At 50.9% G+C, this 14,454-nt stretch overlaps 4 protein-coding genes across 4 annotated transcripts; 1 reads left to right on the top strand and 3 right to left on the bottom strand.

Annotated features, from left to right (window-relative positions):
* Nucleotides 1-4,405: 4,405 nt before the first annotated feature.
* PFLUO_LOCUS4797 (Phosphatidylinositol N-acetylglucosaminyltransferase GPI3 subunit) lies at nt 4,406-5,011 on the top strand (the record flags this gene model as incomplete). Its single annotated transcript, XM_073782182.1, has 1 exon — nt 4,406-5,011. One exon carries the CDS (start codon nt 4,406-4,408, stop codon nt 5,009-5,011), a length of 606 nt encoding a protein of 201 aa, XP_073638863.1.
* Nucleotides 5,012-5,539: 528 nt separating this feature from the next.
* PFLUO_LOCUS4796 (uncharacterized protein) lies at nt 5,540-6,343 on the bottom strand (the record flags this gene model as incomplete). The annotated part of the gene is made up of 2 exons (XM_073782181.1): nt 5,540-6,246; nt 6,325-6,343. The coding sequence occupies 2 exons, from the start codon at nt 6,341-6,343 to the stop codon at nt 5,540-5,542; spliced, it is 726 nt and encodes a 241-aa protein (XP_073638862.1).
* A 1,252-nt stretch (nt 6,344-7,595) lies between these two features.
* Nucleotides 7,596-10,120, bottom strand: PFLUO_LOCUS4795 (uncharacterized protein; the record flags this gene model as incomplete). The annotated part of the gene is made up of 3 exons (XM_073782180.1): nt 7,596-9,757; nt 9,831-9,958; nt 10,026-10,120. The coding sequence occupies 3 exons, from the start codon at nt 10,118-10,120 to the stop codon at nt 7,596-7,598; spliced, it is 2,385 nt and encodes a 794-aa protein (XP_073638861.1).
* Nucleotides 10,121-10,664: 544 nt separating this feature from the next.
* Nucleotides 10,665-14,167, bottom strand: PFLUO_LOCUS4794 (uncharacterized protein; the record flags this gene model as incomplete). The annotated part of the gene is made up of 3 exons (XM_073782179.1): nt 10,665-11,315; nt 11,374-13,958; nt 14,020-14,167. The coding sequence occupies 3 exons, from the start codon at nt 14,165-14,167 to the stop codon at nt 10,665-10,667; spliced, it is 3,384 nt and encodes a 1,127-aa protein (XP_073638860.1).
* Between the last annotated feature and the right edge of the window lie 287 nt (nt 14,168-14,454).

Below are 14,454 nucleotides of genomic sequence, written 5' to 3'. Positions count from 1 at the left end.
CTGCTTAGGGACTCGATTTCTTTTTCCTATCTACCAGCTCGCTCTCATTCGCCGACATCTCGTCAAGGTATAGGAATAAGTATGAGTTACAAGTTTTATTGCCCAGGTTATCCGGTGCGCTCTCCAACTGCATGTGAGTAAACAAGACGCCGGCGAAGCCCCACAATAAGCCACTCAACGACAATCTCATGGTGAACGAGGGCGGAAATAACCGTTTCTAGATGGCCTTCCGGATCAAACTTGACCTCGCTATAATGGTAACGAGCAAACATATTTAGAGCAGAGAGGAAGCTTGACACGAGGGCATTAGTAGCCATTATGGAACTATAAGGCCACGAGTAGCACTCCGTATTTATGGCCTCCGGCGATCTATCATATTTCGTACATCCTAGGAACTAGTCAGCGTTTAATTGCCCTTTTGTAGTTGCGGAGGCAGGTCTATGTAACGAGCTAAGACTTCTCTAGACTGATTAAAAATTTCATCGAGGACCTTAGATTACTAAAGTGCCTAGAGTCCAAGTAAATGCGTTCTATGAGAGCCCACGATTCAGACATGTTACAGTAGTAGATAGAGCTCACACTTTGAAGCTAGGGAGTTGAAAATAGGAGAGTTTTGTATGGTGGTGACAGACTCCGACCAAACATAGCGAGGGTCCGTAATTAACAGGAAACAAATTTAGTTGTAGTTATGAAGGGAGTTTTGTTATGAGGATGAGAGTTCCTAAATAAAGCGGATGCATATCGGAAAATCAGTTAGCCCGATCAGACACCTCCCTTCCAAAATTCTTTGCTGTCGATGTATACTAGGAAACTTCGTTCTTTCGCGACCCGCCTCCTTCAACTCTTCACAGACCTTTTGCCCCTATGGAATCTGCTCATTCTCATCTTTCATATTGTCTCCACACCGTCTGCTTGGCCTTCTGTGCTAGAAATGCTTGCGCTGATGATCAGACGGTGTATTTCTATTCCCATTGCGCAGCGCAGAGCATTCTCTACTCAGTATCACTCCATGGGTCCGTCAACGGTCTCCTGGGCGTTATTCGATATTAAAATAGATTTTCCTTCAGGTACTTCAGCAAAGCATGACCTTTTCTCCTATACTTCTGGGCGGTTTCTTTTCAATGAAGATCTTCGCTTCCGTGAGCGCTACGTGGAGTTTAACACCACAGCCCTTCTCCAAGAGGCCGAAAAAGTTTTCGGTCCGGACCATGGGCAGGTAGTATCCATGGCCAAGCTCGCGGAAGGGGGCTTCAATCGAGTTTTCCTTCTGACAATGGATGATGGATTTGAAGCAATTCTCAAAATCCCGTATCATATTGCGGGCCCTAAGCACTACGCCACTGCCAGTGAAGCTGCCACTCTGCAATATCTCCATTCCAAAGGTATCCCTGTGCCCAAAGTGTATGGGTATTCAACCAGTAAAAGCAACCCGACCGGTGTGGAATATATCATTATGGAGAAAGCTCAAGGTATAGGCTTGCAGAAAAGATGGTTCGAAATGACGAAGCGCGAACGACACGAGCTCGCAACAAGCTTTGTTGAGATCGAAAAAAGATTTTTCGACATACCTTTTGGGTCTATCGGAAGTATCTACTTCAAGAAAGATGTCCCGGCCGAGCTGCGAGGGGCTTTGTACACAAACAACGCCGAAAATACCCAAGATTCAGAGACATATTGCATTGGCCCAACTGCCGATTACATGTTCTGGCACGGAAAAAGAGCTGACCTTAGTCTCAACCGTGGACCGTGTAAGTTTCCCTCCTTGTGCTATGGCTCCCGTCGTTGACACCGAGATCCAGGGCTTAACCCGACCAGCTATCTTCAGTCGATTGCACAAAAGGAAATAGAGTGGACACGGCGGTACGGAAAGCCACTTGAGCTCGATTTTCCCCATAATGGCGTTTTCCTTGGAGAACAACATCCCGAAGAATATCTCCATCTCCTACACCACTATCTAGCATTAACGCCATACCTGCTTCCAAGGGATCCCGACAATCTGCTTAACCGGCCTACACTTCGTCATCCGGACTTAAACCCAAATAATATCCTGATTTCGCCTGACTCAGGAGCTATTTCTTGTATTATCGACTGGCAACACGCAACAATTGAGCCGCGTCAGCTGGTTGCAGGATATCCACGAACTTTTGAAAACCCGGATCTGAAAGAGACTCCCAACTTGAAAGAGCCATTACTTCCAGCGGATTACGACACACTTCCAGAGGAGGCAAAGGCTGAAGCAGATGAGCTGTATCGGCGACGATTGCTCTTCCACTACTATCGTATATTTAACGGTGGCTTGAATAAGTCACATCTAAATGCTCTATGTGATCCACTCCTACTTCCTCGACAGCACCTTGTCGATAGGGCCGGGAGACAATGGAGTGGAAACTTAATGACTTTGAAGGGGGCCTTAATCCGCATGGTTGAGTACTGGCCTCTTTTGCCTGGCACAGATGGGGTCCCTTGCCCTGTGCAATTCACCAGTGCTGAATTGGAGGAATTTGCCGAGAAGGAGGAGCTATGGTTTCAGCTGAATGCCGCAGTCAATCTGTGGAGGGATCAAATAGGTGGTGTCAGTGAAGATGGCTGGATTAGCAATGAACAGTATGAAAACGCTGCCCGGAAGGTTGCCGAGCTCAAAAAATCTCTCATCTCCATCGGCGATGGGGACCAAGAAGAGATTTATCTGTTAGAGAAGGGGTGGCCGTTTCGAGATCATGAAGAGATTAATTGAGTGTTTGAGCCAATTCGACTACATACCATATGTGGAAATGAAGAATAAGCGTAATCACTAGTAATTCTACTAAGTAGTCTGATTCAGATAATGATGAAAACGATGGTATTTAGTCTATCTATTATCCTAGAATTTATAAGGGGTAGAAAGCGGGAAAAACTACACCCCAACACTAGGTGGCGGTAAATGGGGCGCCAAAAATGACTACCCTGGACGCCATTTTCGGCGCCTTTTTTACCATGATCTTAGTCATCCACTAGTCAAGTGATTAGATTGAACCATGTGCTCTCTGGGCACACTCTGAGCGCTCAGAGCAGAAGATCAGAGGTGACGTGTGTTCGTTCTATCTCTGATCCGCTTATAGCCGCTTGGTACAAAAATAGAACCGTTATTTTTTGAGCGCAGGTCTTTTCGCGGGATACTGTTAATATTTTGATAGATGTTCGATTCATCTTAAGGGCTTTTAAGTATAATTTTATATAGTACTTAATGTTGAAATGCAGAATTTGCGTATTCACTAGTAACTCTACTAGGTAGTCTGATTTGACAATGATGAGAATGATGGTCTTTAGTCTATCTATCCTGTCTGATATTTATAGGGGCAGAAAGCGGAAAAAACTGCCGGAATGTGGAAATTGCCCTGGACGCCTAGTTTCCATGATATATCAGGTGATCAGGATGCGGCAGATGGACCACCTAGTATATTACTAGTAGGAGATTTACCCTAACACATTCTTTTTAGTGGATTCGTCTGTTCCTGTTTGGTAACGGGACTTTGCTAGTTCAGACCGAATTCCTTAGTTCTTCCGATCGATCTGCCGGTCAAAAACCTGGCACGCCTAAGTGCATAAACCCGCTCTAGTAGCTGGGGTGATGCTTTTCCTGACTGGTCAGGTATAAGATTCAGCCTGAATCTCCAGCCTTTCTAGGGACCGTGCCCTTCAGCTACGTTATATTTGGCGTATGTTCTACCTATTGTTGCTGGTCGCCTTACTCAATATGTTGTACTACGGTTGTATGGAAAACTTTTGCTATACTAGATATAAAAGGGCTCTTACCACCCGATGTAGTGATTAGAAAGGCTTAATCTTCAAGCCCTCTACGATTCTTGCCACTATTTCAGAAATTTGTTCACTCTCTACTATGAAGCGATCTACCATCCTCATGATGCTCTTTTCGGTAGCTCTAGGCATTCCGGACAAGTACACGGGCCATCTAGGAATCGACAAACGGCAAACTTGTTTGGATTATAATTATACGATTGAACCAGGTGCTGTAAGTGAGATGCTTCTAAATCTACTTATCTATCTAACATGATGATAGTGCATAATCGCTTGCAACGGCACTGGCGTCGAGCTATGTTGCTGGCGTCGTCATAACTGCCACAAGGTGGAAGCATGTTGTTAATAGTGATTGTAAGGGTAGAGGTGATGAGGTGGGTGCCTGAGGTGTCAGCGCCCACCGCTGCCTGTAGACAGACCTTCCCTTCTGGGAGACCACTTAGGAATAGCATCATCATCTCCACTTCTTCCTCCATTTCCCGTCTAGTGATCTCTCGCTCAGGTTCTTGCCATAGAGCTCCCCGATTTCCCCTGAATCTTGTTGCCATCAAGAGGCTTAGGAGATAAGACAAAAGTTCATTACTGACTCTATAGAGCGCGTCTAGGGAATATGTCGAACGCAGAATTACTATCGCACAGCGGTTTATTCAACTACCTAGAAGCCTTTGGCACAGTCATTGTCGAAGCCGCTAGTTGTGGGTTATATGTGGTCTGCACCCGAGTTGGAGGTATCCCTGAGGTCCTTCCCCAACATATGACTACGTTTGCGAAACCAGAAGAGGATGACTTGGTCGTTGCTACAAGTAAAGCAATCTCGGCCCTACGCTCGAAAAAAGTACGGACCGACCGTTTCCACGACCAGGTGAAAATGATGTATTCATGGCGGGATGTGGCTAAGCGGACCGAGCGGGTCTACCAAGGCATTACGGGCGATATACCCCCAGAGGAATTCTATGGCTATTACCTAGGCCAAAGCTCTGAAGCTAGTGGTGACAGAGTTCGCAGCTTTGCCCTCATTGACCGGCTCAAACGATACTATGGCTGTGGTGTTTGGGCAGGCAAGTTGTTCTGTCTGTGTGTTGTGATTGATTTCCTTTTCTATGTTTTTCTCGAGATGTGGTTCCCCCGGGCTACTATCGACATTGCAAGAAGCTGGCCTAAGAAACAGGCACAGGAAAAGTCTCGCCCATCTGCCATTTCCCAAGGACAAAAGTAAAGGCATGAACCAACCTTTCTCTCTTCCACTAGTCTTATCCTATTGCTATAATCATGACTTGTACATACGTAACTATTTAGTCGCAGACACAGCTCACGCTACTAGCAAACCCGCAAGAGCTATCAGAGGTTATGTTCTATTGCCCTTCTAAGAAGGTCCTTCATTGAAGGTAGAAAAAAAAAACCCTTTGAAATTGCAAAACTTTTCCCCATCCAGAAAAAGAACGTGGTATCAAATCATCAATCATTCATTCGTAAGGCAAAAGGGTCAGGTCATAATCAAACAATCCATCCACCTATTTCAGAAAACAAAAGATCCCCTTGACAAAGAAACAATTAGGCAAAAAGGAAGGCTAGCCATGCACCAGATATTTGAAGACCCTTAAAACACCAGACTGATTCAGCCATGTCATGCCAACTTACTCGCCGCCCGAATCATGAGAGCCCAAGCGAAGACGCGAACGAGCAAGCCGCTCGCGATTAGCAGCTAGGGGATGCGCTGGAACCTAGCCCCAACTTTCCAACGAGACTACGTCATGTCCAGAGCTCCAAGGGGCGTACGCTCAAGAACAGGTCGCCTCTGCCTGTCGGCCGTGGTCAGCGGAAGAAGTTGCAGCATATCAGGTGGCATCACCGACTGTTGGGCATTATCAGAGTCGGAATCATCTTCAGCGGTGCGGAGACGGCGACGGCGATGGAAACCGGGGCGAGAGGTGTTGCGGGGGATGTTTGGGTCGTTGTTGACGAAAAGAGCCATGTCGTGGTTCACAGGGAGACCGAAAGCATCGCGAGGACCAACGCCCGCCTGGGTCCAGTCAATGACGGGCTGGCGCTCGGCATCGTGCTCGGCATGCTCCAGCTCCGCCTCGTCTTCCAGCTCAGAAGTCGCGGGTGGCATGTTCTCCTTGTCCTCATCTGGGACGTCGATGTAGTTGTCGTCAGCAGCAGCTTCGGCAGCTTCCTGGTCCTCGAGAGTATCTTCCCAGATGACGAAGTCTTGGCTGGAGGGACGGTGGGTTTCCCAGACCCCGGTGCCGCGGCTGGCAACTGGGCTGGAAGGAAGGTCGATACGAGACTCGTCCTCAGTGGAATGCGTGATGTTAGTCTTCGGAGTAGGAGGAGAGGCGCTGGTCTCTTCCGATTCGTCCAGCTCCTCCATTTCCATCTCCAGCTCTTTCATCAAGCGGTCGCTCTCATCGTCGCTGAGGTCGCCGTCGCCGTTGGGCATAGCAGGGTCTGTATTCTCAGGAGCTGTCAGTGGTCTATCTTATATACACCAGTGTCCAAGAGTCGAAGAAGAGATAAAGTACGTACCGTGCAGATCCTCAGCCATGATGGGAGGTTGAGATAGAGGAGAAGAATTGAAAGGCAGGAAAGCAAGCTCGGCTCGAGTCTGAGAGCGCAAGGTCATACGATGGCGTGTAGGCCTGGGAGTGATTCGAACTCTCGCAACCTGGAGAGAAGGAGAAGGAGGAGGGTGGGGTGAGTATGAAGAAAGGCAAACAATGAAAAGAAAGTTCTTTCTTACCTGGTCACGCACCTCCAGCTGTATGTCAAAGTCCTCGCTTTCCATGTTGAGGATCGTTGGACGAGAAGTGCGGGTGGGAGACTAGGTGCACCGGATTGGGGAGTGTGGAAGAAGAGTAGAGAAGGGACCGGTCTTACACTTGGGAAATCCGGGGAGGGCGTGGCTGCGAGCAGGTTTCGTAGTGCCATGGCTAACAGCTTCTCACAGGCAGCAGTCATATAGAACTCGACGTGGAAGGCATTCTTTGTAACATGTGTGCCTCGTGAGAATTTATTGCCATTCACTGCTGGTCTAGCCTATGCCTTTGACTACGTGCAATAGCCTGGATGTAAAAACTACTTAGAGTTCAGAAGTACAAGCAGGCAGTGTCTGAGATATAGATAGAAGAAAAAAAAAGGTGTTGTGGATATCAATATCAACATCAACATCAACGTCCAGCTACATACTTGATTGAGATACAAAAACCATTTCTTAAATGGTTGAGATACATCTACAGACAGCTACAGCAAGTTCTGTTTTCAGCAATAGATAGATTGTATTTGTCCAGCCATCAGTAATGGAGCATAAATATCCACTGATAGATAAACAGCCAACAGCACCACTATCAATCTATCTACCACCAGATTGGAGTATCGTATGACGCACAAGCCAGCGGCCAGATTCAGTGACCAAGTCACACAGCAAGCGAGGTTTCCCTTGAGAGATTCAAGCGCCAGAAAAGTAAAGTAGAAAGGCCCTGGCGAACGCATATAGCAAAATAAGAGCCAACGCAGCGCAGAGGGCTCAAACGGGACGCACGGCAGTATGGAACAACGGCATCGTCAAGCCGCGAAATAAAAAAGGAATCATCAGCAAATACAGAAAGAAAAGGAAAATAAACAATTCCGGGTATGTTGATATCTCAAAAGGGAAGAAAGAAAACCTCGGGTACCATGTGCGGAAACATAGAATAAATCCTGAAATCTTTTGCTCATATTGCCAGACGGACAAGAGAAAGCAGTATATCACGGGAAAATCTGTAAGACAAAAGCAAGATCCGTTCTCATGCTGTCCCCGGCTACCTGTACTGGCCGGGTCCCACCATGCCGCCTCGGGCATCGCCGCCATTAGACTGGCCAAACATCTCCAGCAGATGTCGGGATGAAGGAGGTCCCTGAGGGCCGGAGCTACCCGGTCCAAAGGGTCCTTGGTTGCCAGGTCCCATTCCCATCATCTCTGGGTTAGGAGGCATAGGAGGGAAGCCGGAAGGCAGAGGCCCGTTCATGAAACCCGGAGGCGGCATCATGCCGGGGGGAGGACCACGGGGAAAGGCTTGGCGGTCGTTGATCGGGGGTGCGTTGCCGGGCATTGGCATCATGCCAGGTGGGAAGTTGGGGAGCATGCCGCGGTTTGGAGCTGGGATGCCAGGCGGAGGGCCCATCGGGCTCGGACCGTTACCTTGCTGTGGGGGCAACTGACCAGCCCAGCCTGGGGGAGGCATCCCTTCAAGGCCAGGGGGTCGCTGAAGACCCATTGGCGGTGCGTTGGGGGGACGGGAGCCGCCAGGCGTGATAGGTCCCTGGTTCCCAGGAGGAAAAGGCACATCGTCAAAGTAGCCGGGGGGAGGGCCATTGGCAGCTCGTCGACGAAACTGCTCACTATCCGGGCGCTGCATGTTGGCAATCGCCGGGTCATCCAAGAAAACTGGCGTCTTCTGAACATGCAGGCCAGGGGGGCGAGGCAAGCCTTCTGGCACCAAGCCCGGAGGAGGGGCGGGGTATGCATTCGGAGATTGTGGATTACCTGAAGGCGCGGGGCCAACTCGGACTTGCTGCATCAGTCGGAGCAGATGCTCTCTCTCTCTCGCCTGAGGATCCTTCCCGCCGCCTTGAGCCATGAGCTGTTCTGGACTGGGGCCCATGTACTCTGACCGGGGGTGGGATTCACGAGGCGGAGATGACAGCGTTGCGCCGGTACGGGGCTGATCTGCGTGCACCAAGGATGAGGGACGGGAGTGCTGTGAGTGCTCATTCTGCTGAGGGGTGCCGTTGTTCGATCGACCGCCACCGAGCATCTGAAGGATGCGCTGAAAGCCTTCCTGGTCGGCATCATGGGAACCGGGAGGCATCATTCCGGCCAACCCGGCCAACCCACCCAATCCTCCCAATCCAGCCATTCCAGCCATTCCTCCCATTCCTCCCATTGCTCCAGCCGGAGATTGAGTTCCAGCATGAGGATCGGGTTCTTTGGTAGGCATCTCAGGCGGCGGGCTAAACAGCCCCGCAAATCGAGACGACTTGCCTGCCTTGCCCGCTAGAGCTTCTTTCCTGATAGCCGATTCAATAGAATTCGGAGTGCTCACTTCTTGCGGCGGTGGCGCAGGTGGTGCTGGCGGCGCCGACTTCGCATCTCCCAGCAAGCCGAAGAATCGCTCCATAGACGAATCCGACATAAAAGGAGCGCCAGAATGGCTGAAGATCTCGCCATCGGTGCGTCGAGCATCCGGCTGCTGTTCAGATGGCTCGCTTCGTTCTTCCGCTTGAGTCGGAGCCGGCTGGGAAGAGCCAGCCTTCATGCGCTCCTTCCACCGCTCGAAATCTTCCTGGGTATGAGCTCGGCGGGGCTCGTCATGGTCGGTGGAATCCATCCACTCAGGATCCTGTTCGAATCTGGCACCGCGGTTCCACTCGCGGTCAGCACCGTGGCGGTCACGGCGCCATTCACGGCTTCGCAGATGCGATTTCTCGTCGTCGCCTTCAAGGGCTTCATTGGCATTGGCAGTTTCATCGCGGAACCAGCGGCCTTCATGTCGAGCGCGTCCCGGCGGGCCATCTCTCCGCGGAACGAAGCGTCCCTCCTTATCACGGGTTCCTCGTTCAGTGTTGGGGTTGGGATCGCGGGGGGTTTCTCTGCCCTCCCAGCGATCGAATTCCCCATTGCGACGAGGTTTGCGGTCTGGCTCATCGACGCCGAAGGTACGACGAGGAGGACGTCCTGCGTTCCAGTCTTCCCTTTCACCACGTCTGCCATTCAAGGCCCCTTGTCTTCCATCTCGGCGCTCGAAGTCACGGTCTTGCGGTTCGCGGTCCTTGGGGAACCGGTCTTTGAAATTGAAGCGGTCATTTCTTGTTTCGTCCGACTCGGCTGGCCGCGGTGTGCGATCTGTGAGGTCGAACGAGCCTTTCCCGCCAATGCGAGATGAGGCAAAGGCCGTCTTGGGCGGTCCAAGGACAATATCCTCTGCAATTCCACCCAGTCAGCGAATTCCTCAGTGGTAAAAGGATACCCTCGGCGGAAGAAGAGATGATTATACCAGAGTTGGAGCCTCGGGAGGTGTGGCGGGCCTCGAAGAGGCTAGGTCTTCTGTTTGAAGTAGTCTCCGGACTGTTAGGATCACGGGAAGTTTGTGTTTTGCGCTGCGTTGTTGGTTCGGGTAGGGGCCTGCGAAGCGGAGAGAGTGCGATCAGCTTTTGAAGATATGAGTTGGCCAGCGAGGGGCAGTACGTACATCCATTCTTCGATGGGGGGCAGGCCGGGGGGCTTTGCGACGAGAGGCGATGAGCGCAGCCATAACAGCTCGTCGATCTCGTACCGCCGCGCCATGGAGACGGCTGTGTCCGTGGGGGGTTGGTGGGATCTTTCTTCAGAGAGAATTTACGATTCTCGCATTGGTCGACGGGAATAGACGAAACAAGAACTGCAGCTGTCGAGGGAGATGACGAGAGAGCAGAATCGAAGAAGAAATAGATATGTGCGGAAAAAAGTTGGGGGTGGGGGGTTGAGAAAGGGGAGGGTTGAGGTTATTCGAAAAAGTCGCTGGTGGTGGTGAGGACTTTTGGCTGTGGCAATGCTGTGTCAGACAAAGCGGAGACGGGGTCGGTGAGAGACAGTCGGGTCCGGGGGAAGGCAGAAGTCGGAGTTATGGAACAAGGGAAATAGGTCAAAACTGTAGAGAGGATCAATCAGGCAGTAATGGTGGTCGAGAGAAGATGGTCGAGGTGGAAGTGGAGGTGGTGAAGTGTCAAGTGATTGTTAGTTAGGGCCAAGGGGTGTGAAGGGTTTCCACTACTACCGAAGCGGGAAAGACATCCTCACAGGAACTATTATTTTTGCCATAGAATTTGTACATTGAATCTATTTTATTCCCTCAGATCATCTGTCTGATCTTTGCAACGCTCCGCTCTACAGTCCCACAGCCCCAACCATCCACTCGCTCGCGGTCGGAGGTCTCATACAAAGCCTGAGCAAGCGCCGAAAGCATACCCAGATCCTTTGCCTCCGACGCCGTGACCTGAACCTGAATCCAACTGATGATAGCCGCACGAGTGATAAGCGTCGTACTCCCACCAACCTGTGCAGCCCGATAGACGATGTGCAGGATCTTGCGTCGGGGAGAGACTCCTAGCGTCGGGGACTGATAGAGGGAGAGGAGGCGCTCGAAGACGTTTGCCCGCCGGTAGATTTCCATGTCTGCGGGGGTGCGCAGGCCCTTGACGAATAGGCCGAGCAGCCAGTCAATCTCATCGAAATACCCATCATCCAATTCAGGCTCGTGGAGGAGGATCTTGTCGATCCAATACGACGGGATCTTCTCGGTTTCCCAGGAGGGCGCCTTTTGCAGGAACTTGTTGACTTTCCCATAAACTTTGTGCAGCGGATTGATCAGAACGGACAGGCAACTGGAAGCGCATTCGCCAACAATCCAAGGAATTGGCTGGTCCAGCCCCATCTTGTTGACGCTCTCTAACAGTTCACCAGTGAGAATGTATACCGAGCGCCACTCCGCATAGTTCGACTCCTGTTTTAATCGGTGTCAGTGAATAAAGTCGATCACCTAAAAAAGTGGCTGGGATTACCTTAAGCTTGGCCATGAAGCGTATGATATTGGCAAACGCCTGGCGTCGAACTTCCTCGTGTTGGGAACACAGGCAGAGAATCAGTTCGGCGGTACGTCCTTGCTCCACTGCCGCTTCCACATCCTCCCGTTCCCAGCGGTGCAGCGCGTTGTGGGTTGTTCCCTCGGTAGGCAAGGAGCCAAAGATCTCGTCCAGATCGACCTCCTCAGGCTTGTTAGATGGAGCAGGCACAGTGGGGCCGGAGTCTATGTCCATCTGTTCTCCCTCGTCGGCCTCCACGGCTTCTTTCAGGGCTTTTTTGAAAAGTAAGCGAGTTTGCTTGCCCTCGGTGGCTTCAACCAAAGCATCCCGAGCAGCTTTCAAAGCTGTTTGGTGCTCTTTTGCTTGCTTCAAATTTCCAAGGAATTTGGCAATCCAGGAGCCAACAGCGGCCTCAGCCGTGGCATCGCCGCTTTTGATGACAAATGGCCACTGTTCGGTGAGAGCGGCAACAAGGGGGCTGACTCTTCCAGCCGCGTCGGCGGATAGGGAATCGATGAGGTCTAAGTAGTGAACCGGCTTCTTGGCAACCCGACACACGCAGTTATCAAAAAACATCAACTGCCTGTGCAGAGAGTCAGACTCGGAATCCTCCAAACTTGTCAATAACGCGGCAAATGATTGAGGCGAGTTGAGCAGAATAGAATTTTCTTCGGTCAAAACCGTCCTCAAAAGAGTAGAGAGGCGCCGCGCAGAATTTTTGTCCGAGGTCTGCACAAGAACCTTGAGGATTGAGGTAAAGGGAGAGTATGACATGGACGCTGGTTGTTGCCACCAACGCAAGGACGCAGACTGCTGTGCAATCCGCAAAATGCTCTGCAGCTGACTCAAGAGCAATTCAGAGTCATCTGCACTAAGATCAGAAGCATCAAGTCGTTTCAACGCGTCTACCAAGACCATTGAAACATCAAAGTTCTCTTCCAGTGCAATATCCGGCATGACCTCGTAGAAGCAAGTGAGCAGCTCTGACACAGCTTCCTGCTGCTGCAAGTCTTCCTTGGCGGTTCGTCGAAAAAGAGTAATGACATCTTTCACCTCAGGGCATCGGCGAGAAAACTCGGCAAGTAGCTTAGTAGCAGCTTGGCTCCAAAACAGTTGAGCCTGGGCATGTTCAGCACGAAACATTGCGAGAACGGTCTTCAGTTTACTGAATGCGACGGTCAGGATCCGCACGGCGAACAGGGTGATGATCTCCGCATTCTGATTCAGACACCGGGTCAAAATCTTCTGGTTCAGAGGCCGAGGAAGAATGTTCTCGATAACGATCGAGATAGGCGGTGGCAGAGCAGGCTGCTTTTCTTTCCAGCCGAAGTTCGTAGGAACGGGCAACTGCAGCGTCGAGAAGAGCAAAGCTGACTCGGCCATCCACGAGGGAGTAGCTTTGGGGTCGGATGTAAACATGGTTTTTCTGGTAAAGAAATCAGCCACAAGCTCCGGTGCCACCTTGAAGATGGTCACCAGCAGCTCGATCTGAAGACTATCCACATCGGGACGAAGACATTGGATGAGGTGCGACAGTGAGCCATTCCGAACTGGAACCGACTCGCGATACTTGTCGACGTAAATGGGCGAATCAAGACCGAGTTCAACGGTTTCATCGTCTTCGAGTGGCAAAGTTTCAGGGTCGGTTCCGATGGGATACCAGCCAGTCTCTGGCAAAAGAACACCAAGTCCGGCGGTTTTGCACACATTCATCATGACCCGGTGTATCTCATTCGCGACGGACACGCCGTCTGGGTTGGGTTCTTCCGACTCCCGATCGTATCCGTAGAGCGTCACGAGCCTCTCCAGGTTGGCGCGGTTGAAGAACTTGCTCTTGGATTTACGAGCAAGCACAGCATCTTGAACAATGTCTCTCTCAATCGCCTTTATGATATCTAGCACGATATCTCTCGAATCCTTTCGGACATACTCGAGGAAGCCTTTGGTGATTTTGTGCTGCTCGATAATGTCGCTCTTGTCGGCGACATGCTGGACCCGCAGGTTGGCGAGCAAGTACCGCTGGGCATTTCGCCGGAGAGTCGACTTGTGAGACTCATCCTCTGAATTCTCCAGCTGTGCTTTGTTGGGAGTCAAAAAGACCTCGAGGCGCTTGAACGTGATGTACCGCCGGGAGTACAGCTGGCGGGCCACGGCGCCACCATCGAAAGATACAATCTCCGTGAGCAGACGCAGACAGGGAGAGATGAGATGCTCTTTAGTCTTTGTCGCCGTCAGGCCTCGGTTGAAAAGCCGCAGCTGATCCTTCTGCAGCAGATGCTTGCACAGCGCAAGCCCAAACTCGCGGAACTCGAGCTCCCGCGAGATGGTCTTCAGGAAGATGGCCAGAACAGAGGGAACACTGGTCAGCAGAGGCTCATTGTTGTTACTGTCTCCGAACGCCCAGGTCTGGATGAGGTCCGGGAAGCAGACGGGGTCCTCTTCCGGCCCATGATGAGAAATCTGTTTATCACAATAGGCCTTGAGAACGCGGAGACTCTCAGCTTTGTCACTCTCGTTCTCTGCTTGGCCTATTGAGTTCAAGAATTCTTTGAATTTGATGATGCCTTTGGCTTGAATTAGCTTTGAAAAGTTGCTGGCGGGCAGCTCGGCCGGGAATTCTCTCACCTTGCTTGGCAGCGGGAGCATTCTGCTGAAAAACAAGCAGGTCGCGCAACTGGGCCGGAGAAGTAATGGATGCATCCTCTCTTGCAGGTGCGTCATCGTCCAGCTTTCTCCGCTTGGTGCGGAATGGGTGTTCTGTGACGTGCTCCATTCCTGGGGTGGCAGTCGCGGTCGATATTTTTTCTCTTGAAGTTGAAATGGTTGTTCCGCTGAGATTTTGCGGGCCAATCAGCACCCGAGAAAAATTAGTGTGGTTGAGCTAGCTTCCTATGAACTACCGGCACCACCAGCTAAGTTAAGTACAAGCCACAAGCAATTAATAAGTCCAGATGCTAAATCTTTCGTCGTTTAAAAAAAAAGTCACTGTGAGAAATAGATGCCACGAAGCATCTCTGGTATTCTAGATACAATAAAAGAAGAATAAAAACACAAAAGGAG

The sequence above is a fragment of the Penicillium psychrofluorescens genome (assembly GCF_964197705.1).
Source record: "Penicillium psychrofluorescens genome assembly, chromosome: 3".
Classification (NCBI taxonomy): domain Eukaryota; kingdom Fungi; phylum Ascomycota; class Eurotiomycetes; order Eurotiales; family Aspergillaceae; genus Penicillium; species Penicillium psychrofluorescens.
Note: the sequence above shows the minus strand (reverse complement) of the source record. Positions and strands in the feature narration are given on the sequence as shown.